Consider the following 25,241-nt stretch of genomic DNA (forward strand, 5'->3'; position numbering starts at 1 on the left):
TATATATATAGACGATTAAAAGAATTTACGATAACAGGGTTAAATACTAAAAGTGGGTATTAAAAACTCGTGTTATTGCTTTGAATCGCCGTATACTTTACATGATTGCGATTTAAAGTTAAAGTTAGCATATTTCTCGGTCTACTCACACAGAATTCGCTTTTAATAAAACAAACACTTCTGAACGCGCGATTCTGGCTTCCCCAGTTCGGCGGTTGGATGTGTTCGCTTTCGTTAAAGATACATGGAATTCGTCTTTACGCCGGTGGACGGAATAATCGATAAGTACCACCCTACCGTGTATTCTCCCCTTGGATTTTCATTGAAGCGAAAACAATACGTATGTCGGTCCTTTGATAATATGAGCCTTCGTTTTTCGGAAACAAGATGCGTAAGACTATTTTCTAATTATATTAATTTATTTTTTTATGTTTTTTTTACTAGAAATATTAATTTTATTATACGTCGTATGTATTTACTTATTATACGTCGCAGATTTTATGTAGAAACAATCGGAGAAGCGAAAAAATACGACTGTGATTGCACATAGAGAATTTCCGGTCGTTTGTCACTTAAAACCTAGACTAACTATGTTTTCACGTGTATATCTCTGATTCTTCTAGACCTAATTAATTATTCCAGCAACGGGATTCGTAATAGTCCGGCAGCGCTTAATTATGGTATAACATGCAAACTAATGACTACGGTTCTTAATTAGCGCGTCAGGATGAATACCGAAAGGGAAGTCTCGCGGTTTACAACTTGAATGCTCAATCTATGTGCCGTTATAACATTAATTACTGTTTTTTTTATCATTCAAGAAAAAAAAGAATAGATTTTATTGTTAAAAGAAATAGTAATTATAAAAGATGTATTTTTCAATTAATCTTTATTAGTCACAACAATGTCCAAATCAAATTAAATCGTCTTGAAGAAAGTAAAATACAGGAAACAATATACTTTACTTTTTTTTAAATAAAAATGAAAGCATAGTCAGATACTGATATATGAATTAGGTAGGTAATCCTCGGTGACACTCGATCGTATTTCAATATTTGAATTTGATAAGTTTATATATCTGCCATGGTGTTAATATTTAAGTTTCATTTTCTTAATCCCTTCATTTCTAATTATTTATTAAAGTTTCTTGCCGATACACACGTTAATTTTTGGTAACTAAATTACACTAATCATGCTTTAAGTTGAGCGATAGGATTTGAGAACACTAACGATATCTTATGAGGCTCCTTGTACCAGAGTGGATAATCCGAGGAGCTTCGACTTCCGTTAGGAATTGAATTTCTAGATGGAAGTTGATTCAATCTAAAGTCGGGCGGCTCTACCGTCTTCTTTAGAAGAACCGACACTTGTCGCATGTAATCTTCCGCGTCAGTTGCCCTCTCCAATCTGGCAAAGGGGAATCTCGTTTAAAAGTTTTTTTCGGAACAATTTACAAATATTTTTTATTACTATGTTTATAGCGAAAAAATTTTTTTACTTGTTCACCATCTGCCTGGTGAACTCTAATCGGTGTGGTCTCTTAATCGCTGTTTCTTCTTTTATGAGACGGTTATTGAAGTGATTATTACAATATGTTTTTCCTACATCATCCCAAAGACCATAAAAATTTCCAAAATGCACTGCCGCATTTTTAGGCGCTTTTGTGCTAAATTGTGCCTTCTTAACCGTCATAGATGATTTGTAATTTTTATTTGGTGTCGCTAATGAAATCGTTGAAAGCATACATTTTGACTTCCTGATGGAACATCCGAAAAAAAATTAAAAAGTGATTATAAAATTAAGTAAAATATAATTAAATCTATTTTCGTAGGTTCGTTAATATTACTCACGCAGTGCTGTTGACGTTTGAAGTCGATAAGGATAGGTTATTGGACTTTACAGAGATTTTACTAGGATGGTTTTTAGACATTTTTTTATGAGATTTTATTTTGTGTTGCTTGTGCATTTTGATAATAAGTCGTTGGAATGTATTATCCAGTAAGCTGGAAATCACTTGAAAATTTCAACAAATCGATACATATAATTTATAGGAATAAATCATATTATACGTGTCCTGAGTTTTTGTTATTGTTTTGTTTATCAATCATGATCATATTTAATAATCCATTAGTAGAAGATATGCAGGCTGAACCGTATACAACGTGTTTTTTAAGTATTGTGCAATATTTTAGGAGTTGACTTTTGAGGTTGCTTTATGGAAAAGAAATATATACATATATAGTTCCAAAGGATTTCTATTTAAAAAATACAGTGTTGAAAATTATATAAAATTATTTGAAAGCTCAAATATATAAAGTAAACAATATCAGAGGTTAAAAGCACTTTTATACATTGCTAATCATAAAATATCTTTCTTAAATTAGATGTTAATCTTAAATATGCTTTTAATTAATCATTATTTTTTATGATTATTTTGTATCGAGTTATATGGTTTATTTAATTTTCAAGTATAGCTCGTTGATGCAATATCATAACAATGGCATTAATTTAATTTAATGTAACTCAATATTTCGTGTACAATGCAAACATTTTAATGAAGTTAATCGAGGAGAAATGCTACCATTTGTAATGTAATATAATACGTTCTATATAATTGTAATATAATCGCAGTAACGATACCTGATAGGAATATCATATAAATATATTTAAAAATTATTAAATATATACATATTTAAAAAAATGTAAATATACATTAAAAAGAAACAAATTAATTTGATGCTATCCGTTTCTTCTGATATGAAATAACTTTCGTTAAATCCATATAATTTTTTCAAGGTTCTTTTAAAAAGATACACTCGTGTACCATTACTGGGAAGTTGTGTGTGTCTTCACTTTGGATAATCGATATGACTGACGACATATTTTATATATAATTATATATATTTATATACGACATATTTGTATGTGGAAAATTTTTTACCGATATATAAATTTATATATTAGTAATTAATCCTTTATAAGTGCACAGCTTTGCATATACAAAGCGACTTTTCGATGTTCTGTGTATTCTCCTTTATGAAGTTCGAACTGAAAACGCCCGGCTTTGCACATCTATAAAGAACTTTCTCTGGCCTTTCTTTCCCTTTTGAATGGAAAGGTTCTTCTGGGTTCCCCCGCCCCTTGAAGGAGTTCAAATCAGTAACGAAGAGTTTTTTAAATGTCTTTAGGATTTCTTAAGCAGTCATTATTTAATTTAAAAAAAAAATACTCAGAATGTTATGAAAAATTGCGCATTTAAAGGGTTAAAAAACAGGGAGACGTTATTACATAGCGCTTATTTGGGCCCGGTTTACAAACGAAAGACTCGTGGCATCGCTCGCGACAATCAGCTTTTCAAATGAAACTTCGGCCACCTTCGGTACTCACCGACGTACTTCGTGCGGCTCCACTCGCTCTGGTACTCGCTCTGGTACTCGTCCGGTTTCAGCGGAGTCCAGTCGTCGTCGCGCGCTCGTTTCGTTTACGTCGGATTCGTGTCGATTCAGTACTTCGGTGTCGTGCAAATTCTACAAACATATCACTTCGAAAATCATTTTCGCTGTAACGCACTAATACAGTATATCGTTATCGTTGTGAGTTTTCGTAAATCGTTGAAAAATATGTGCAAAGAATTTAGGTAAGATTTCCTTTTAATTTATTTAATTTTTGAGACTATCTTTTGATGAAGATTATCTTTTAATTCAAAGTAAGATTACCTTTCAATCCATTTTGTTAAAGTATTACTTTAATTTACTCAAATATTGACGCATTTTGCATATATACCGAGTGAAGAATTTCAATAAAACTTTATTGCAAGTTGTTTCCTTCCTATATATACGTATATAAATAAAATTCTCGTATGTGAGAGTAATTTATAAAAATAATAACAGGATAAAATCAATTTATTAGTCATAAATGCTCAGAATAAGATGAGTTTATTAAAAACATGACTCTTCCAAATGTTTTATGTGTCCCGCATTACTAACAATAGTAACAATAGTCTCAGAATTTTCTTCGATATTGACAGTTCGAGTAACGTTCCCCGCATTATATGTATCTCTCTAAAGCACGTTCGAAGCGTAGTCAACGCAAACGTCACGTACGCTTCCTGTTGCACCTATACGTTTCACATGTTCATCACGTTGTTTGTACAAAGATACTCTTGTTTTAGTATACACGTAAAATTTTGCCGGTTAGACTTGCCGGCATAATTCTTAATTCGAAATTCTCTTAATATGTGACCTAGGGGGGATATATAAAAATCCATTCGCGAGAGTTTCTCCTTTTCTGCGCGAACTAAATGCGTGCGAGGCGAGGAACGTGTTATTCGAGGCGGGGCATTAATCTCCGATTCGTCTCGCTTCGAAAATTTCATCGAATTTCGACGGTCGTCAGACGCACGTGACCCTCGCGCGACGATCGGAGCTTGAAATCTCGAGCGAGCGGAAAAAGCTTCCTCCCCTCGCTCGTTCGCCATTGCAACCATCTCGTCCGCGATCTCGTTGCGATTTCGTTGCGAAACGCGCGCGGGTATATCGGAAACCCATAAACGATGAATTAAGTTTACCCAGACGCACCTCCGATATCCGATAAATTTTAATACAGTAATAATTCCGACGTATATCCCATCGCGCGTAATATTGACTTTCCGCCTCTTCGGCCACGCCGGGCTCGTACCTCCCCTCCGTTCCCGCTTTCCGTCTCGCTCCGTTCTTGTTCATTTCATTTCATTTTTTCTTCCCTCTTCCTTTTTATCTTTATTACGCCTGGCTCCGCTTGCATTCTTTTTCTTCGGGCTCTGGGCAACGAGACAGATGGTTAGTTTCAGGAGCTTTTATTACACGGGATGTATCGCCTTAAATATAGCGAATATGATGTATTAAGGCGACAGTTTTTAATCCGGTAACGTCCGAGAGAGCTCGAGGAAGTTATTGCAAATATTTACAAGTCACTCTTATTGAATTTACATTGCGAATCATGCAAATTCGAAGTCTCGTATCGGAGTGTTCGGTCAATATTAACTTCGGACAAACGCAAGAAAGTATTGATCGAGGCTGTTTGCTGTAAGGCTTTCGAATTACACGATGCGTAAATCGTCATTAAGCTTCCACGTTTTTTTTTCGTTTTTTTTACGCTACACGTTTATACGCGTAGATCGAGGATCGGTGCGATCGTACTTTCAATTGCATCACCGACCGCATCATCGATCAGCCGTCACGGTCCGATGATCCACTGTAATAAAGCGTGGTGACGTTCAATGAACGCAGGTTCGGCGGTTTAATATCGATAATACGGTAGCGAAGTGAAATGATCGTGTTCAATCGTGCGGCGAACAACGGTACATATAAATGTCGGGAAGAAATATAAGAAAACAATTCGCGAATATACCGCCGGAATAATGCGAGAACGGGATGAAATAAAACGCCGGATGAAAAAGAAAAGCGACCGCTCATACGCTTTTAACGTATTACCTTACTGAAATGTTACGAGAAGTTTTCAATTTGCAACCCTTTCGTATAAACGATCAAACGACACCGCTCGTTATTACTTCCGAGTATAAAAAAAAATCTTTTTCACGATATCGTTCGGTAACTAAATAGCGGATAAAAATTCTCGTATTACTTTCCAGTTAAATATTAAAGGGTAAAATTTTAACTAATCCTTTGAGTTAAATAACATTTTGTTATTTTCAACTATACCATGTGTGTTGAAATTTATTATTTCAACTCCATTGGCATATAGTTAAATTAACAACATATTGAATAGGAGCAGCGGCGATCTATAAAAATGGTTAAAAATGACTCGAGTTGAGTATAATTTGACACTGTGAATTTAACAGTGTCATGTTTACTGAAATGTTACGAGAAATATTCAATTTGGAATCCCTTTGTATAACATCAAACGACGCCGCGCGTTATTACTTCCAACGTATAAAAAAAATCTCTTCCACGATATCATCGTTTTGGCTAAATAGCGAATAAAAATTCTCGCGTGTAGCGTGACGTTGCGCCGTTTCAAGCTAATATCCGACGGGAGCTATACACTTTATATCGACGCGACGAATTTCCGAGAGGCCGTGCAATTTGGCATTATACAAGGGGGGGTACAAGTGCATTTCCTTCTTTCCTTTTTGTCAGGGGTCGTCCACGCGCTGCTGCGCGCGCTCGCTCGCGTCATTTTTCTCCGCGCGGGCAATCGCCGGTAAGGGCACCATCCGCTTCGTGTGTTAATCACTACCGACTATACAGAGGGTGGAAGAGACTGGGCGTCGTCGCGCGAGGGGGAAAAAAAATGAGCGAGAGAGGGAAGGTGGTGCAAGCGCATAAACCCGAAGAAACCCCTGTATGAGCCGCGCCGTTAACGTGCGGAGCGCGTTTCATTTTCCTTTTCGCGCGCGCCGTGCATGTCAAGGGCATAAACATCCCCCATCGCGGGACTATTATACGGAAACTTCGCGCGATGCGCCAAGTTTTTCCCTGTAATTTGCAATCCGCGACACACGGGCTTTCTTAATTACCTTCAGTATCTTCACGCTCCTTCGTTAAGGAACACGAGTGGATTTCGAGCGGGATGACCTCGCGATATAAATGGAAGTTATATCCATGCTGGTACTATCCTGTTTATAAGACGAAACGTATTCCGTAAAAATGTGTGAACGCATGGCACGTAAAATATTAAAGGGAGCACTTAACGCGCACGAAGAAATTTGCCTTTTATCTCGTTATATATAGTCAAGTGCACTGTCAAATTTGTAGTATCAAATTATATTCAATTTGATTCATTTTTTATCATTCCTATAGGTCGCCACTACTACTAAAAAATATATGTCGTTAATTTAACTAAACCGATAAAGTTAAAATAATACTGTTTTGTGTTAGAGTAATAAATTTTGACACACAAGGTAGTTAAATATAATAAAATATTATTTCACTCAAGGGCTATTGGCTTAAATTTCATCGTTTAATATTTAACAGCTATATGTTTCTAATGAAAAATTATCATATCGTGGAATCTTTTGTACTGTTTCTTGTTATAAAAATATTAAAGATTATTATTAAATTGCTAAAATTAATTGAAGGTAATTGGCAGAATCAGATCAATCAGAGTTAAAAAGCTTGTTAAAGAAAGCGAGAATGAAAACGAGCAGGTTGAGATCATTTCCAGACAGCAGGTTTATTTGTTGGGTTAGGAGACTCTCGATAGTAAAAGAGGAGTGAATAGAACATGGGGTGGCATTTCGATTGGGCCGACGACATATATTACGTGCCCGGCGCATACGTATACGTGCTGCCTGCGACGTGTGTATAAGCAGACGCATAAATAAGATCGTAAATGCGTATCTAACGGTGAGCACCGATCGGCACGCGAGTAACACGAATACGTATACATTTTTGTCGATCCTAAATGTTTCGATCATCTCTTCCACTTCTTCTGTCTGATTATCGTCGTCGTTATTGCCTTCTACTTTCCCATGTCTCTCACACGTTTCAGTATATAGGAATCGAATTTATTTATAAAGTTTAAATACGCTATGAAAATTTATATCCAACATCAATGTACGTTTGATCACTATAAAATGTAGGAATGCAGAAATACAGAGATTTTTTATGTAAAAAAAATTAAAATCTTCACGATTTTGTTACCTTCATCTAGGCACGATGGCTGTTCTTTCTCCCGTGTAATCGTGTCCAGTAATTAATGGCAATTAGTCGGTGGTAAAAGCGGAGTGCACGGATGCAGCGAACATCAGAGACAGCATGACGATGCAAACACAGAAATTCTCCTCACATGGAACGAATCGCAAATAATATGACCTGGTATAGAATTATCGCACGCACGAGGCTCAGGAAAAACGATACTCCTACGTATTACAGAAATAATTGCGGACTACGACTGCGTCTGCGAATGTTCGACAATGTATCGCATGTACTACGTCGTCTGCGTTTCATTGATACGCAGGATTAAATTAATCCTGCAGCGATAACGTTATTGCGCGTACGGAGATATCGCGATGATGACGGTAAACGATAACGACAGGCGATAGACTTGTTTCGAGAAACATTCCAATTTATATAAACGCGCGTGATTCAAATACCGCTTTCTAAGATTTTGTGGAATATACGCACGATTATCATTTTGTACCGTCTTTCTCTTTTATATGTGCATTTCAAAGAGAACGCGAAATCTCTTCAATTTAATATCCTTCGTTCGCTGCCTATATTTTTCTTATATTTATGGGACACGCGCGCAAGTAAAACTTGCGGCTGAGATCTCATCAAGTCGCGAATCGTCAGGACGCGAATCGTACTTTTCTCACCGCGAAGATTGATCGTCGCCGCGGAAAAATTCGCGGAACTTCTGTTTGGGTTTGAACTTATGGCATATACAACATCCTTATACGAATGTAGTGACATAATAGGCAAACGTCCAGGCCGATGCACCGTTATGCAGAATGGTGCTGAGGTCAAAGAGTCGATATGGATGGAAAGGGAAGAAGCGCGGAGTCTGCGGATTCGTTCGGAGTGCGCGTCCGACACGCTCGTTCGGCTAGTTCGCTCATGAATATTTCAGCAGTCTCAAAGCGAGGCGATGGTGGGAAACAACCGAGTAAATATTCCCATTCGAGCAAGTAGACGGATATTCTCTAGCACCTACATAGGATCGTTCGAAACCACGAAATTTCTGCACGAAATCCCCCGTCATTGATATTCGATTGGAACAACGCGGTTTTACATTTTGCTTTGAAATTTTGCAAGAGATCTAGAATTAATACAACTCAAATTTATACAAATGCAAATCTCCTTTTTGCTACACAATACCTGGAATTAATAATATACAACTCAAATTTGTGTGTATACAAATGCAAATTTCTTTTTTGTCACAATATTTTTTATGCGCGCGATTCATTCAACTTCGAACGAAAAATTGTTGCAGAACACTTTCGTCGAAATATGCAATTAAAATACTTTTTATTTGACTCGAAATTCTCTCGAGATACAATATATGCTTAATTGTGATTGGTAATTTTAACGAGAAAACGATTGCCATGCTGTTTTGTAGGAATAAACTGTAGTAATTCGTAACTCGAGGTTATTTGAATCCTGGTCGTTGACATTGATTTAATAAGCATCAATAGGTTGTTCCTGAACGACCGTTCGATATGAGCACGTGCGCGTACTCAAGTATTATGCGTGTGCACGCACTCGACTCGCACGCGCGGCTTGACATAGCACTAGGGCCATTAGTGCCATTTGATAGATACTTCAGTACATCTCTTGAGAGATTGTTGAACCGTCGCGATCGACAAATCGCCGCTATGGAAATCCTGTTAATGTTTTTACGTAATAGAAGTCAATTGACCGCAAAACGATAGGTAGGTTGAAGTGGCGTAGAAGGTTATCGATTAACCATTAATATCTTTCTATCGCTTAATTGCGAATTAACCGATTCCCCTCGGCTATTTTATCTGCACGCATTAATAACATGTGCCTTCGATTTATAATCCCAGGTAAAATGTTTTTATATATAATTAGATATATATAAAATATGTCCATATATACACATGTTTTCTTTTATTTGTATAATCTCTGTTTATATATATAAGAAAAACAATAAGAAGAAGAATTGAAAAACAATTAGAAAAATAAATTTTGCATTGTTCTTTTGCAAAAAGTAAAATTGTGATTTGATTATATAATATTTTATGTATTTACGATTATTACATTTATATATGATTATATAATGGCAATTTTTTCTTATTTTTTCAAACTTTATTTTTTGTAAAAAAAAACAATGCAAAAATTATTCTTTCAATTAATTGGTAATTCTTCCTTTTATTATATTTTTTGTGTATATGAATTTATTGTAACTTTAAGATTGACTTATTTAAAAAACTTATTTATATAAATACTACATTCAGTTATGTCTCTCTAAACGATAAAATGACAGAATAAAAGCGTAAAGATCTTCTAGGAAAGAGAAGGAGATAAAAATTTTATTTCCGTAAACTTTCAATCTTCGAACTTGCATGGTTCCAAGATGGTAGAAAGAAACAATCCTCCGAAGCTGGTACCGCATACACGTCTCCCATTATCGGTGATAACGGTGTCTCGCATCTCTTCTTTCTTTCTTTTACCTCTTTTCGAGTTTCCCTCTCGGCGTTCCTCCTCAATGCGAAGCGTATAATCAAAGTTTATTGCCGAAGATACGTAATGACAGGGTTAGGCTTAGCGCGAAATTAACGATCTGAGTCTGGACCTCTAGGCATTGTACAGATTTCCGACCGCGTAATTAGATTATACGTATCTAATAACATGAGCATTCGAGAATCTCTCTGTACGAAATTCACCATGTTCTCTTTTTTTCTCTCTCTTCTGTGTTAAATTATTAAAAGTAATATTGCAAAAACTACAACATAAACGTTCACATATCGTGTGAATCTTATAATTAGACTGCAGATTTCTATATGCGAATGCATATTCTTTTAAAAAACATACTGGAAAATAAACTCACAAACGGAATAAAAATAAATTGCTGTATAATTTTCAGGCCACTTATATAACAATCAATTACTCAGTCAATCGCTTCGATACGTTTGATGAGTCAGACAGCGGCAATTTAGCTAACCAGAGCCAGATAGACAGTCCACTGCTCAAATTCTTTCTGTGTATTTTTTTTTCCCGCGCCGAGTGCGGCTCGATTGGAGCACAAGTTACGTCTCGTGGTAGAGAACCTGGAGAAGGAAAAAAAGAATGAAAAGGACAAAAGAGATTCTTGGGACAAATAAGAGAAGACGGCGAGAAGAAAGCAGCGGAGGAAGAAAAAATATTGAACGGAATCTTTCGGACGCGGCTGGCTAACTTCGAGTTCAGACTCAACATCTTTACATTCTCGTCTCTTTATGGCGCGGATATTCTTCCTCAGACCGAGACTGGTCTCGTTTTATCGTTGCTTTCTTCCTCCTTCTTCCTATTGTGCTTTCGCTGCTCGATATTATCGATTAACGGCCGCGGATCGTGCGCGGTCGATCGATCGAATGCAGAATGCGCTTTATGCAACATTTTCTCTGCGTAAATTTTTTATTATTATAGTTTAACATAAGAATATTCCATCAATCGATAAAAATATATTTAAAAAAATGTATTTTTCTGTTCTCTCGATATTGTCTCGACACAGCACTTCAAAACTTGAGCAATTACTTCAGAGATATCAATGCTATGTTAAGATTTTTTATCAACTTTTTCTGTTATTGATATTTAATAACGTTTGCGCCAACAATAACATCTTTTGAAGAGATAAACCGATTGGAACAAAATAACTAGTACAAAGAATCGTTAATTCAGATCAGTTCGAATGCTTGAATAAAATGAAAGTAATTGGACGTTAAAATAATGATTATTAAAATTAGCGAGCGATTATTCGAAGGTTCTACTACTAGATGACCGCTGTAAAAAGAATGCGCACAGAAACTCTCCAGTTGGCAATAGAATTTCTTTATGTTTCTTCTTTCAATCTATCAAAGGACACGTGCTCGACTGAGCGATGGGTTTTGCACTGTTCGAGGCAGATATTTTTTCCCTTCTCTCTCTCTCTCACGCGTTGCTCCAAGTGCGCCAACAATCCAGTGAGCAAACTTGTACATATTAGTCGCTTAAAATTATATTACAAACAAGAATAAAAAACAAATAACAAGAAAAATAATAAATTTTACTTTACGTACACAGCCAATTTACATTTATAATTATAATATGGAAAGAAGCAACCGATTTCTTCATTTGGTTGAATTTAAAAAAAAATTGCACACAAATTTTTTTTAAAGGTGTTTTTCTAAAATTTTCTTAGTAATGCTGTTTTCTTAGTTTTCTGTTGAATTGTAGTTGATATTTTGGTTTTACTGTTTAATTTTACAATAAAATAGAGAAGATGCCATCTTCGAGCTGGATCTCGGTAGCCTAATAATGATATTTCTATGTAAATTCTGTAATTTAAACATCTAATTAACAACTTGTTTAATTGACAGTTGCTTTCGAGATTATTACTTAGGATAGGTATATCTGTTGTATCTTTATTGCTCTGAGCTGACTGAACTGAAAGGACTGTTGAAAATTCATTAATCAATGCAGTGAACTTTTGTTATTAAATTAGCGACTAATTTCATCTCTAATTTCATTACTGTATAGCTTCATAATTTTTCCTTATCGTGGTCTCTTGCGCAATAATCAAAAGAATGTGATCGCACCTGCGTGCGAACAGGCGGAAGCTCGAACAGAATGGAAAATGGTGCGCGTGAGAACGAGATTCTCGAGATCGTTCACACTTCCTCGTATGATCGGCGCCGACGTATAAGGTACTCCGTTAAAACAGTTCTTCACGCTCGTCACGTTCTCGACGTATACAACAAGGTGCCTACGTTGCACCTTGTTCGATGGACCATTCTTTATAAAGGGATAACTACTGTAATACATAGAGTACCAGCAGATAAATGCAGTATTATTTACTGCACTTGTATAACGTTGCATTTCACATTTGTACCTGTATATTTTTATATTAGCTCTTATTTAGTAATACAACTATCTCGTAATTTTGTAGGAAACTTTATTAACCATGCTTTGCACTTTTCAATGAAATTAAAATAAATTGAACGACGCGACAGCAACAAGAACTCATCTCAATCATATTACTAATCTATTGATTGACATTAATGTTAACAATAACGTTAACAGTCACATTAACGCTGATACACGCATTAATCTAGTCACTTTTGATGTGAAATAATTAGCGCCAAAAATTCCGTTTTTTTTTTTAAACTATTTTATCTAAAGAGACGAACAAAAGTGACCCATTACTTTAATATTGCCAATTTGGAATTTTAAATTAATAAAAAAAGAAATATTATGTCTATACATTTTTTCGTTAGACTCTTTTTCTCCCCTTTTGTGTCAGAAAATTTAAGAGAAAATTATAAAGATAACTATATAATGCAAGGTTTGTACATAATATACCTATCTTCATGAAATTCTTTGGTAGCTATTTTATTTTATCAGTTAAAAGTTTACACAAATGTACAAGAAGTCGGTGAGGGAATGTTTACTAAACGTCGTCCCTTGGATTTGGTAACAAAATACTTAACTTAGCAAACGCTGTGTTACGCGAGAAAGCTAGGTCTGACTCCAAGTCTAGGTCCAGATCTAGGCCCGCATTGAAGCCAATTATACAGCTTATTCAGGATTCCAGTGTCCGGAATGTCCACATTCATTTAGAACGAGTTTGCGCTGATCGTTCTGACTTGATGACAAATAAGTTTCTTTTTTTTTTGCAAAGTTACGATTAAAGCGACAGTAACAAGTTAATGCACGCACCGATACGCTAATGAAATGATCGTCATGTTCTCGCGATAGGGCAATGTTAATACCGTGATAACGCAATGTTTATGGCTCTCGCGTAATAATCCAATTTAATTAGAGAAATGTCTCCGCGAGCATGTAACTGCGCCAATTAACGCGTCTGGCGGCGCAGAATACCTGCCAGAGAGATTCGCTTTGGCGAAGTCTCAGCTTCCAGCTTCGAGGAAGGCAACCTTCCAAGTTGGAACTTGGTCTCCTCGATCCTTAGAGACAAAGGATCAATGCGTGAGATTATGTACTTGAGGTACTCGAGCTCCTTCCGCGTAGACGGCGGAAAGGGCTACGTGACCGAAACAATAGCCAAGGGAGCCTAAGTCTGCTGTGGCTTGCGTTATTTCATGTTCAATAAATTTTCTCGTTTTTCCGTTTGCTTCTCCCTAATTGGGAACTAATAAGATTTATTTTTTACAACTAAACTTTTTGTATCTTTCATCTTCTCTTTTTCTCTAACGTCTAATTATTTTGCGCTTAAGATGACATCTCATTGTATACAAGCACAAGAGGTATAATATGATACAGCTATAAAGGACAAGCTCCTTGATTCTAATTGATCTGATTCTTCTGCCAACTGACTTCGTTATAGCGATTTAATAATTATCTTTAATGATGTTTTTATAAAACAATGCAAAAGATTCCACAATACAATAGTTTTTAATTGTCGAACTACATAGAGTCGGGATTGAGGTAGAAATTGGAGTTTTGATCTAAAAATATATTTCAATATCATTAAAAAAAAAGAGCTAGATTATATTTTAAATTATAATTAAATTTCATCTAATTTAATATGAGCTCATACACAGACACACACGCACAAATCTAACAACTTGAGATTAATTATATATCACTTGAGCTATTTTCAAAAACTATCGCACATACATCGCGCCGTAAAAATTATTGGAATTTTCCCGCTATATCATTCGTGATCGCAATCTAGATCGCCGCGCGTGGACAGTATTACTAATTGGCGATTAAATCTCTCAGACCTCTCGGATTAATTAATAATGCGTACCGCGCGACTTTAATGGTTAAACTAATTCTAGGATGATAAAGCATGGCGCGCGTGTTGATTGCGTGGATCAAAGCGGGTCTCTCTGATTATATAGGAAGTAAAGTTATTACGGCTCTTCCTAACGAGAGTCATTCACGCTAATACGTCTTATTGGACGTTCCCCTTCCGTGCCCGTCATTACCCCTCGGTGCAAACGGCACGGCAAGAAGTATGTCGCTCGTTACTTCCGTGCTCCCTCCATTCAAGATCCGCTTGGAACTTAAGGACATGCCTGCCTGGGCATGTGGTGGCCATCCACCTCTTTCCGCGGCTCTCGTTCCCCAGGCCTTTTTTTTCTCCTCCGCGTTTCTGTCTGCTCCGCCAGTGTCGTTCCTTCTTGGCAGTGCCTTGTGAATTTAATGAGCCGTAAGGGAATGCCGGTGCTATATAAGGTTGACACGGCGCGGAATCGATGATGTCGTTCCAGCGGCCACCATTGCCGCGAATTCATTCCTCTCTGCCGATTTCTACTTCTTTTTTGTTTCTTTACGCAGTTAAACTCGCCAACCAGTGATGCAAAATTGCCGGACCGATCGCGCCACTTGTATTATAGTAATAAAAAATATCTCTCTGCGCGAGATCTCGAAGATGATACCTGAAGACATTCTCCGTATCATAAAAAAATTGTATTTCGTTTCCAAACCTTATTAGATCGTACGATGGACTATGGCGATCAGCTGACGAATTTGTTTTTTAAAACTTCTTAAAACACTTAAATAAATTAAAATAAATTAAATAAAACACTTAAAAACGATAATTCCTGCTTCGCACAGGAATGCTTTATATAGAAAATGCATGGAAATACTTCCAAATTCGTTGGAGTGACCGAACCGGTCATCAACCGGTTTGCTGCTTACATTTTGAATACCATTTCGGATTCTGGGAAAGGCAATGTTCAACTGCCGGTTGCGAGAACACTGAGTTTTTGAACGTACCTTTGTTTGGCAAACAGTTGCCACAGAATGTTGAACGAGAATGTCGCCTTGAATTGTAATACGGGGAACAGGGTTTGTACACGTTTACGGAGATAATTGCACTTTCTAAGAAAGGTCGCGGTTCAACATTCTATTTCAACATTTATAATTTCACTTCCGCGAACGTGGGACGTAATTTGATAATTTGATTTTCACGTCAGGTCTGATATTCGCGTGAGCTATACAAATTTGCGGAAATAATTATGAATGATTAAGTTCTCAAACTATTTGCAAGGGGATAAAATTGTAATTAAAGCGGCCTAAAAAGACCGTGGAGTAATTTGCAACATGCATCAATACGCTGATAATTGACATAATTGTGTTTGCGTGCGCTCGAAGTTTTGAAGAACATTACATATATGTTTGTCCAAAACGTCGTTTCCAACGATTGCCCAAAAACGAGCAATTTGACCTGGAGGGTCGGATAATTGGGAACCTTTCATATTACATCATAATAAGTTAAATTGTCGAACAAAATAACGGTATTTGAGACAAAATACCGGAACATTAATGTTTTTATATCTTATTTTTTAAATCTATTTTAACTTTGAAAACAAACGCTAAATATATATATATATATATATATATATATATATATATTAATTTTCTTTTACGTAATCGTACATGGTACATTGTAAATTACGAGATAGTGCGATGCGCAATCTGAAGAGCACCATCGCGTGAAATTAAAGTCCAGAAATCCCCCATCAACTTTCTTTGTCTTGGGTCTGAAAGCGAATAGATTTCGTCAGTTCCGCACACGGATGGATGGCAAGATCTATCTCAGATAGAAAGGAAAACCTTAATTGCATCATGTTAAGATGATAAATGTTCGTGTTCGAGCCGAAGCCAGCACGCATTGAAATTCCATGCATTGAAATTTACCGGTAATACGTCCTAACTGTTTCTTCCTCTCGAGGTCCAGCATGGATCAACAAGAACGCTCTGCAAATTAGAGCTCGGAAAAAGAAACGGATACCCGGGTATTCGGGTACCCGCCCGTTCGCCCGTTACCCGTTGTATACGGATCTGGACCGGTTCCGCGGGTACCCGGGTAATTCGGGTAGCGGGTACCCGTATCGATTCGGGTACCCGCTACCCGTGTCAATACGGGTACTTATTATACCCGCGTCAGTACGGGTACCCGTATCGAGGCGGGTATAACAGCGTATGCCACAAATATCTAGCCAAACTTCATATAATATTTTTTTCTTATTTTCACTTGTAGAATATGCTCCCGCAGTTTATCGGGTAAAACCCAAGGCGCTCTGTATAAAATAATGATAGTATTATATCATATATAATTATATTACTGGTTTTAAAAAGATATATATGCATGTAAAATAAGAAAATATATAAAATTACACGTAAAGCAATTTATAGAAATTTCAAATATAATTACACACATATAGCTATTTATCCACATAATGTGTAATGCATATTTAACCTTCCGTATACGTGAGTCTACGGCGTCCGAGCCAAAATAATATCTGCTCGTAACTGTAAAACTGGCAAGCCTGCCTCCATTTCTAAAAAAGCAAGTGAGAAAAGGGACTCAAGAGGGACCCAGAGCTGTTACGAAAGATCAATATATCGCCGAATACCGAGCAAGTTAAGTCTCGCACGGACGTCTCAGACCCATGTATGCACTAGACGTAATATCTTTTTTTATAAGTAATAATTTTGCTAATATTATTGAAAGTTCATTAAAAATCAAATATTAAATAAACAAATGGTTATCAAAAAATTATAAAATTGTCAACTACAATGTAGACAGATGTTTTATAAATTTTTTCAGATTTTTTAAAATACTTTAAGGTAGGGAGCGTTGAACATGACAGACTCACGTATGCACTAGAAGGTATCGAAAAAACGAAGGGTTAATATAAAAGCATTCTTTCATATATTTAATATATTTTTGAAGCGTGTGAGAATTTATATTTTATTACTTTGCGTATACGCGTCTCCGTGTAATACGCCGCGCAGATATTTGTGGCATACGCTGTTATACCCGCCTCGATACGGGTACCCGTACTGACGCGGGTATAACAAGTACCCGTATTGACACGGGTAGCGAGTACCCGAATCGATACGGGTACCCGCTACCCGAATTACCCGGGTACCCGCGGAACCGGTCCAGATCCGTATACAACGGGTAACGGGCGAACGGGCGGGTACCCGGATACCCAGGTATTCCGAGCTCTACTGCAAATGCGGAGTATGCGGTACGTACGTTCGCGGTTTTCATAAATATAAATATAGTCGCGATATAAGTTAATCAATAAATAACTCTGTTCACCCCAATGAATTGAATTTCTCGATACACGCATACATCACTTGACACGCGCTTCTCCCATGTTCCCGCATTCTACACGGAATATACACACGGAAGATTTATCTCGCGTACGGAGATAAGAATCGCTTCATATTAATGTAATGATAGTCCCATACATTTCCTACAGAAAACATTATCTCATTTACACGAGTACGGATTGCATGTGGCACGTGTAATATTCGCACGAACCCGATACACAATCCAGTCAGTCCAGAGTCTTATCCACTACATAGCAGGAATACGCGAAATGTGATGATCCACAAACGTATACGAAGCGTCGAAGCGACTTCTCTCGGGAGGTGCTTTTCACACCTCGCAGTCACGAAGGGGTCGCAGACCGTAGACTCTCGGGTCTCTCTCGATAAATATTTGAAGTGCCTCACGGTCGTACGAACGGATTAACATGCCTCGCGTGTAACGTCGACGAGACTTCGCCGCGACGAGAATTAGCGTAGTTAGTGCAGCCAATAACTATCGAAAGGGAATCGAACCATTTGTGTGTGATAGCCATTGATCATTAGATCGAGTTAAGTTGAGTGGTAAAACGGGCAGCCCGCGCGCGCGGGCTGCCGATGCCGTCGCCGCCGCCGCTCCGGCCGGACGGACGATCATGAAGATTAATCTGCGATCACCGCGAGATGCCAACGTTGGTATCCCTTTTCATTCGTCATTCCGGCCAGGCATTGCCTCTCCGTCTCTCACCAACCGATACGTATATAGATTTCCGACTGTGAGCTTTTCTCACGCATACCCGCACCGTGCACGTGCTCGCGCTCCGCGGTTACTTACTCCGCGCGCTCCTCTTATTCCTCTTCTTCACACTCCTCGAGCTCTCTCTCCCCATCGCCGGGCTAATCTGAACTCTCTTCTTCGAGCATCGGATCCTCTTCCGCGTTCTTCCCTGCCGATGTGTGCGCGCGCGCGCGCTTTTCCGCAACGCAGCATCATTGTTTTCCTCGAATGTCGGACTGATTTTGTATTTAAACATGAAATAGCGAATCATTGAAAGGATATAAAGAAGAAGGTATTTATTTGTTATTAATACAATATATTCCGTTTCTTATTCATCTTATAGGATGATATGTTAGTCACGCAATTATACTATTATATTAGTATTATCGAGCAACTGATAACTCTTGAAGTGTAATTATGCATGTTGACTTCAAAGTTGGTATAGATTAAATATTAATAATATTTTAATTAAAGTCGTGATGAATAAAATCAAAAGCGTTGGAGCATCATTTACTGGATCTCTATCGAGGTGAAGATAGTCCACTTATTTAATAATAGCCTCGCATTTTATGTGCGATAACCAGCGACAAACAGCGATAATTACACATGATATTATTATAAATATTTTTTTTTCCTTTAAAATTTCCACTTAAAATTTTAGAATATACTCTTACCACATTTCACTCAAAGTCACAATTGCAGGAATGATTAATGTAGCCCATTTGTATGCATGTAATGTAAAACATCTCTTCTTAATTGTCCCTAATTACTGAGTTATGGAAAAACATTCGATCATCTTTCGCACAAGCAACGCAATCTTCTTTCTCTTCCTCTCCTCCACCTCTTTCGTCCTCCGTCGTATTTCACCTTTTCTCTCCCAGTCACTCCTTTAGATGCAGCACGAGCGTCATGTCGTTGTGAATGACCACGTCAAGTACCTTGCTGGATGGAGGAATAATTTCACAACGAGGGAGTCGTCCGGCTGGCATATTAATTTATGGCTATTGCATGACGGACGTTCCAACTTCCAAGACCGATGGACATTGCCTTACCGAACGTAGTCACTCGAGTCACTGAATATTTTATTACTTTTTTTTTCGACGGAAAATTGCCGCTCGCGATTCTATATAATTATTTGCTTGTGTTTTACACATGACAAATTCATTTTTCAGGGTCTTCTTTCAATTAAAAAAAACACATTTTTTATCATACAATAACTTTTATATATTTTATTATTGAACCACAGAAGTTCTGTTTTCAATGAATTATCAAAATAATTCGTAGATGATGAGCTGTTGAAACGGTGCTTTCTTCATAGACACGCATAACGCCCCTTATAATAAAGGTACAAGAGAGACGCAGAATAATTAACATACTTCATCCTTGTAACGAGTAATTAAGTGGGAAGGCTAATTCATCGTCGCGGCTCACCAGTGCAGCGACGCGCGGTTCTTAACAGCCAGGGCAAATTGACGCGTATTCATCGTCACGATGTTTTTGCACTGTCGGTTTCTCACCTCGTAAAATAGACGCCTTGTTGGCAGGGAATCATCACTTTCACGCTCGCCCTGAAATTCTACCTTATTAAAATCTTTTTTCCACGCGTAACCATATTACGAGCCAGTCGGAGACCCAAGATCCTCGATCCCTGCTTCGAACTCCTCGTGGCACTAACGCCTATACGGTTGAATGATTTCTGTCGTTGGTTTCGCGCGACTTGGTAATCGTGACTCATGATGAATCGTTCCTTATAAGCTGGCGTAACCCTATCTCTTCTTCATCTAGATCTCGGGCGGACATCGTACATTTGCCATGTCGTTGGAATCTCGTTTATAGAGTTCTTTCGAATCAATTGCACGCAACAAACAATCATTCCCGCGGCCACGATTACTCTTATACATCAGCGGTTTTTGACTTAATCCATTACTATTCGTTATTGGATTTACTTCCACATCAACATGAAAGATACGTGTACACATAACGATGGCATATGATTTTTTTGTATTTTAGATTACTTCTGCTAAGTGGCTCGCTACTGATGTTCCTCAGTGGTCACGCCGCTGCGACTGCTTCCGAGGAGAGTTTCGAGACGGTTCATACAAGCAACGCGGCCGTCCTGAACCGACTCGGACTGACACCCCTTCAAATACCCGATGGGCATCACAAGAAGCGATTAGCCGGACCTGAACCACCGGGGCTCAGCTCGCAGACGCGCATACATCAGGCTTACAGCCGTCGTCACGGGCACCGCGACAGCCACGTTTACATCGTGAAGCTTCCGGCTAGTCCTCCGTACTACACCATCACGAAGCCTCACAAATCCGTCAACGACGACAAAGTGACCAAGACCGGTCCGAGTTTTCCGGTGGGATTCCAAGGAAATGGCAAACCCGCCAAGATTTATCATTGGAATTTACCGGTCGTAAAGAAAATGACGGAGAAGAAGCGCCTTCAGCTGAGTCAACTGAGGATCGATCAGGCGAGAAAAAGGCTGGAGGATATGAAGAAACAGCAGCAAACGTCGTCGGCAAAAACCGCGCTGGATAAGCTTTATCCGCTCGATTCAACCAGCAAGAGTTACGAATACCGCGCCGCCGATAACAAACTTCATTCGCACCAAAAGCTGCCGGTGACGAAACACGTCCGAAACAATGACAAGAGGCTCAACTATCTGAGCAACGACAATGACAATATCAAGTTTAAGTCGACGAAAAAGAACGACGGCAACAAGACGTATAGACTGGACGATTTGAATGTGCACAGGGTCCACCTGACCAATGAGCTTCACGGCTCGAGGAACACCGTGCCGAAGATGAAGAAGCACAGGAAAAAAGCTGCCATGTCGTATTACGCGCCGATCACCACCAAGACGGGCTCCACCAGCATCCACAAGAACTTCCCCGGAAACGGCAAGCCCAAGGCTTTCTACATTATGGAGAAGAGTCGCAAGCCAGTATACTACCATCCCCTTCTACCTTAATCCGCGATTGTTTCGTGTAACTGTGCATAATCGTGTATCTTAAGTGACTCGCGAGCCTGTTAGCTTAAGTAGACGCATACTACTCTGTTTGTACAGGATCGGAGGTCGCCGTTCGAATTGACAACGATAAGATGCGAAAAAGCAAAAAGAAAGAGAGAGAGAGGGAGGAGAAAAAAAAAGAGAGAAACAGAGACTTTCATGCCTATATAGTCATTCTTCAAGACCACGTGCATTCTGCAAACTGTTCCACTTCTGTTAAATATACATCTTTAGAAGAATTATCTTTACTTAGAAGAGACGTATCGAGTAAATATTAGGAATGCTAGTACAGGTTTCATCATCGGCAGCCGTTCTTTCATATTTTTGGTTTTTACGATATCATATATTCGGGCAACCCATCCTACGAAATCACGGATGGTATTTATATTTGCATTGCTGCAATAACTGAACTTGTATTTTATTAACTGACAAGTGGATGAGGAATCTGACATATCATAGTTTCACAAAAGCGTTATATCTGCTAATATAAAATACAGTATTCATTGTATCCATAGGCAACGCCAAAAATTTCCGCAAAATGACACCCATGCATCTATTTCTCCTTAAAAATGTTATTTTAAAAGACAACTTTACTACAACAAAAAATTTTAATTTTTCACCAATTTTTATTGAAGCAATATATATTGGACGGTTTTGAAATATTATAAGACTGAAGTATCATCAGGAAAGATTTTTTATGGTCAAGCCTTCATGTAGTCAGATCTTATATATAAGATCGTATTAAATTTATCTTCAGATATGCCGTAGCCAATAAAACGAGTATGAACAGCGTCTGAAGATGAACTTGAGATGATCTTAAATATAAGAGATGACTATGAATAACGTATGTGTGACTTTTGAAATTCGAAACGCTCTTTTCAACGATGAGAGTTTCGCGAGAGTTGCCCCGTCACAGCACGTTTAGTCACCGACTAAAATATTCACATTATATATCACATAATAGAAGAAGCTGAATTATTCCCGTTAACACTCTAGACATGAATTAAATACAAAAGGATCTTGTTGCTTAGAGGAAAAGGATTGTTAAATCATGCAAAGCTTCTTATATTTAACGGAGGGCTAAAGAACGATAATTTTGATTGGCGGAAATAAATGCTCAAAGAATAAAGCGATCATATTTTTATTAGCGTGTAGTGTTCGCTTGAGTTTTGTCTTTTTTTCCTCGTTTGAAACGATCAAGCACACGTCGATTATTTCAAGCAAATTTAACGCTAATAAAAATATGATTATGATTGTCTTATTCTTTTTACGATTCCAGAAGAACGGTCAATGCCGTACGATATACCATTATTTCCTGGCATTATATAAAAAAAAAAAAACTAGGACAAGGACAATTAATGAGCCCACCTTATTACCCCAACTTCTTCTCGACAATCAAGGACAGAATGCACGGATTGTTCTTCAGCATTAAAAGCAGTGGTCAAGGCCTTTGAAAGTCTTGTGTATGACATGTTTCTAGAAAACGTGTGGCTCACGTGCTTCGTCGATTGATTTCATCGTAGGGACAATATACATATGAAACCTACGACAGAGAGAGAGAGAGAGAAAGCCGAGAATAGAAACAATTTGTCGTTTTAGTCGTGCGTTTGCGGGAACTTCCGGTATTGCTAACTTAAAGCGCGATAGTATTATTGAGATTACGACTGAATGTTCCATGTCTGTCCTGCATTGGATGGCTATTCACCCTATTTACACATGATATAAATATCGATTAAACATTAAACTATTACTATGTGACATTCAAATTACATAATATATACATATAACGTACGCTTCTCTTTATCTCGTTGTCTACTTTTTTTTTATTTATGCAAGATTTAAAGAAAAGCAGAAAATGCTATATATTTTTACTGAGATTAATATAAGGATTTTACGCGACGTTGATTTACTACGGAATAAAAAAGCTAACATTTTCTTTTAACAAATCTGATTAAACGTAAGACTTTTTTATCGGTACACGATCACCGAATTGTTTCTTCCCGCCGGGAGGATAGGATCGTCTATGATTCTACAATCAAATTTTCTATCATTGAATTAACATTGTACAATATATTTTTATAAATATAATAAACATGCGGACTATCGCATCTCTACACGCGCATTCGTCCGTGTGTAATCACGTAATAAACATGATTGATCCGCGATCGAGTGTGTCGAATACTCGATCAACGTAAGACGTTTCCATATAATTGTAGGTAGGACTCTTCATTAAGACTGGACAATACGTATGTTCTTACACATGTAAATCTTTCCTCTTACGTGCATTAACGTGGGAATCTTTTGCGTTAAATAAATTTTTTTCTATATTCTAGGTATCGTAAGCGCGCTCGATTGTAATGAGGCATCCAGTGTAACGAATAAAGATATTTATAGCTCTTTGTACACTTTATTTTGATAAGTAATTAAAAACCCACATTTTTTTACGCGTTTATAATTAATATCAGCGATGATAATTTTAAGCAACATTTGTTATCATTTTTTGGAAAGATTTTTTATCTTCTTTTATGTGTATCATACAAAATTATTTCCAATTACATAGATTTATACTTTTAAACCTTTTAACATTAACTGAATCATTTTTATTTGCGCTGACAAGATTGTACGAATCATATATAATCGCATTTCAAAGTTCTTTCCTTGATTTCTTCTCCCTAGAATTTCTTACTTGGATCACCACGATATAATAATTTGTTTGTTTATAAAACTGCGATATTAATTGTGATTGTAGTGATCCAATAAACTGTCTCTATAATCGGTATCGGATAATGAAGTTACTATCGAACTGCATTGCGAAAACCGGTCATCCTTTTATTTATTCCGTAATGCATTAAAGATAGGATGCTTTCCGCCGATATGCAATCAGATACACATTCCAGATTAATAACTGATACTTTAGTACTTACACGTTTGTAAAAATTTTATGTACGTGTGTTGTCGATGCTTATACCTCTTATATCCTCATAATTTACTATTCATATGCAGATACATTCGTTATTCATTCGATACAAATAATTTTCTTATATACTCGAACAATATTATTAATATAAAGAAGTTTACGCATAAAGATAGCGCCAGATAAAATCTTTATCAAACAATGAAGATTCGCTTAAAATTTTACGGCTTAAGCATCCATAGTTTATCAATGCTTGGACATTCTTATTGCATTTTGTTGCGACAATTTCCAAATTGTAGTGAGCAGCTGTGAATGAGTTTTTAATCATCGGTAGGATGACGCGGAGAAATATAGAAACTAATGGATCTATAGACCTCTCTGTGTTTATGACCTTGCTCGACCACTTTGTATCTGGATGAGAACCCTCGCAACCCGTTACAGCGCATTTACTTTAATATCTGCAAGCAACAGCCGCGCCGGTGACGAGTCGCTCGCCTCTGGGACTACATTTTTCGGTAATTGACCGTATAAATTCAAGATACTGAAGAGAATCATCTTTTTTCCGACGAAGATTGTCCCTACACATTACATCCTTTTACCGTTTCGCGTGTAACACGAGCAAAACCTGTCGTTGGACGATTACATCCCGTGAACAACTTCGTGATAAAAATATTGGGTGATGTAAACGAGAAGGATAAACGGTATAATTCCCCTAATTATGTATTTATGTAATATTATTTCAACGAGATTCTACACACTTGCATTTCCGTATTTTACCAGGTATATTTATGTAAAGTATTAATTACTTAATTAAGG

The 25,241-nt window shown here is 37.5% G+C and overlaps 2 protein-coding genes across 3 annotated transcripts; one reads left to right on the forward strand and one right to left on the reverse strand.

Moving 5' to 3' along the window:
• Window positions 1–1,058: 1,058 nt before the first annotated feature.
• LOC112462558 lies at window positions 1,059–1,972 on the reverse strand. Its single transcript, XM_025028415.1, has 2 exons — window positions 1,851–1,972; window positions 1,059–1,756 (listed from the first exon to the last, which is right to left on the reverse strand). The coding sequence occupies exons 1-2, from the start codon at window positions 1,964–1,966 to the stop codon at window positions 1,495–1,497; spliced, it is 378 nt and encodes a 125-aa protein (XP_024884183.1). The 5' UTR covers window positions 1,967–1,972; the 3' UTR covers window positions 1,059–1,494.
• A 1,474-nt stretch (window positions 1,973–3,446) lies between these two features.
• LOC112462536 lies at window positions 3,447–23,908 on the forward strand. 2 transcript variants are annotated; one of them, XM_025028366.1, is made up of 2 exons: window positions 3,447–3,637; window positions 20,503–23,908. In XM_025028366.1, exons 1-2 carry the CDS (start codon window positions 3,621–3,623, stop codon window positions 21,470–21,472), a joined length of 987 nt encoding a protein of 328 aa, XP_024884134.1. In that variant the 5' UTR covers window positions 3,447–3,620; the 3' UTR covers window positions 21,473–23,908. The 2 variants fall into 2 exon arrangements, with proteins under 2 accessions (XP_024884134.1, XP_024884135.1); XM_025028367.1 differs by lacking the exon at window positions 3,447–3,637 and adding an exon at window positions 17,639–17,650.
• The last annotated feature ends 1,333 nt before the right edge of the window (window positions 23,909–25,241 follow it).

This window comes from Temnothorax curvispinosus, unplaced genomic scaffold (genome assembly GCF_003070985.1).
Source record: "Temnothorax curvispinosus isolate PA1 unplaced genomic scaffold, ASM307098v1 QBEX01012496.1, whole genome shotgun sequence".
Lineage (NCBI taxonomy): Eukaryota > Metazoa > Arthropoda > Insecta > Hymenoptera > Formicidae > Temnothorax > Temnothorax curvispinosus.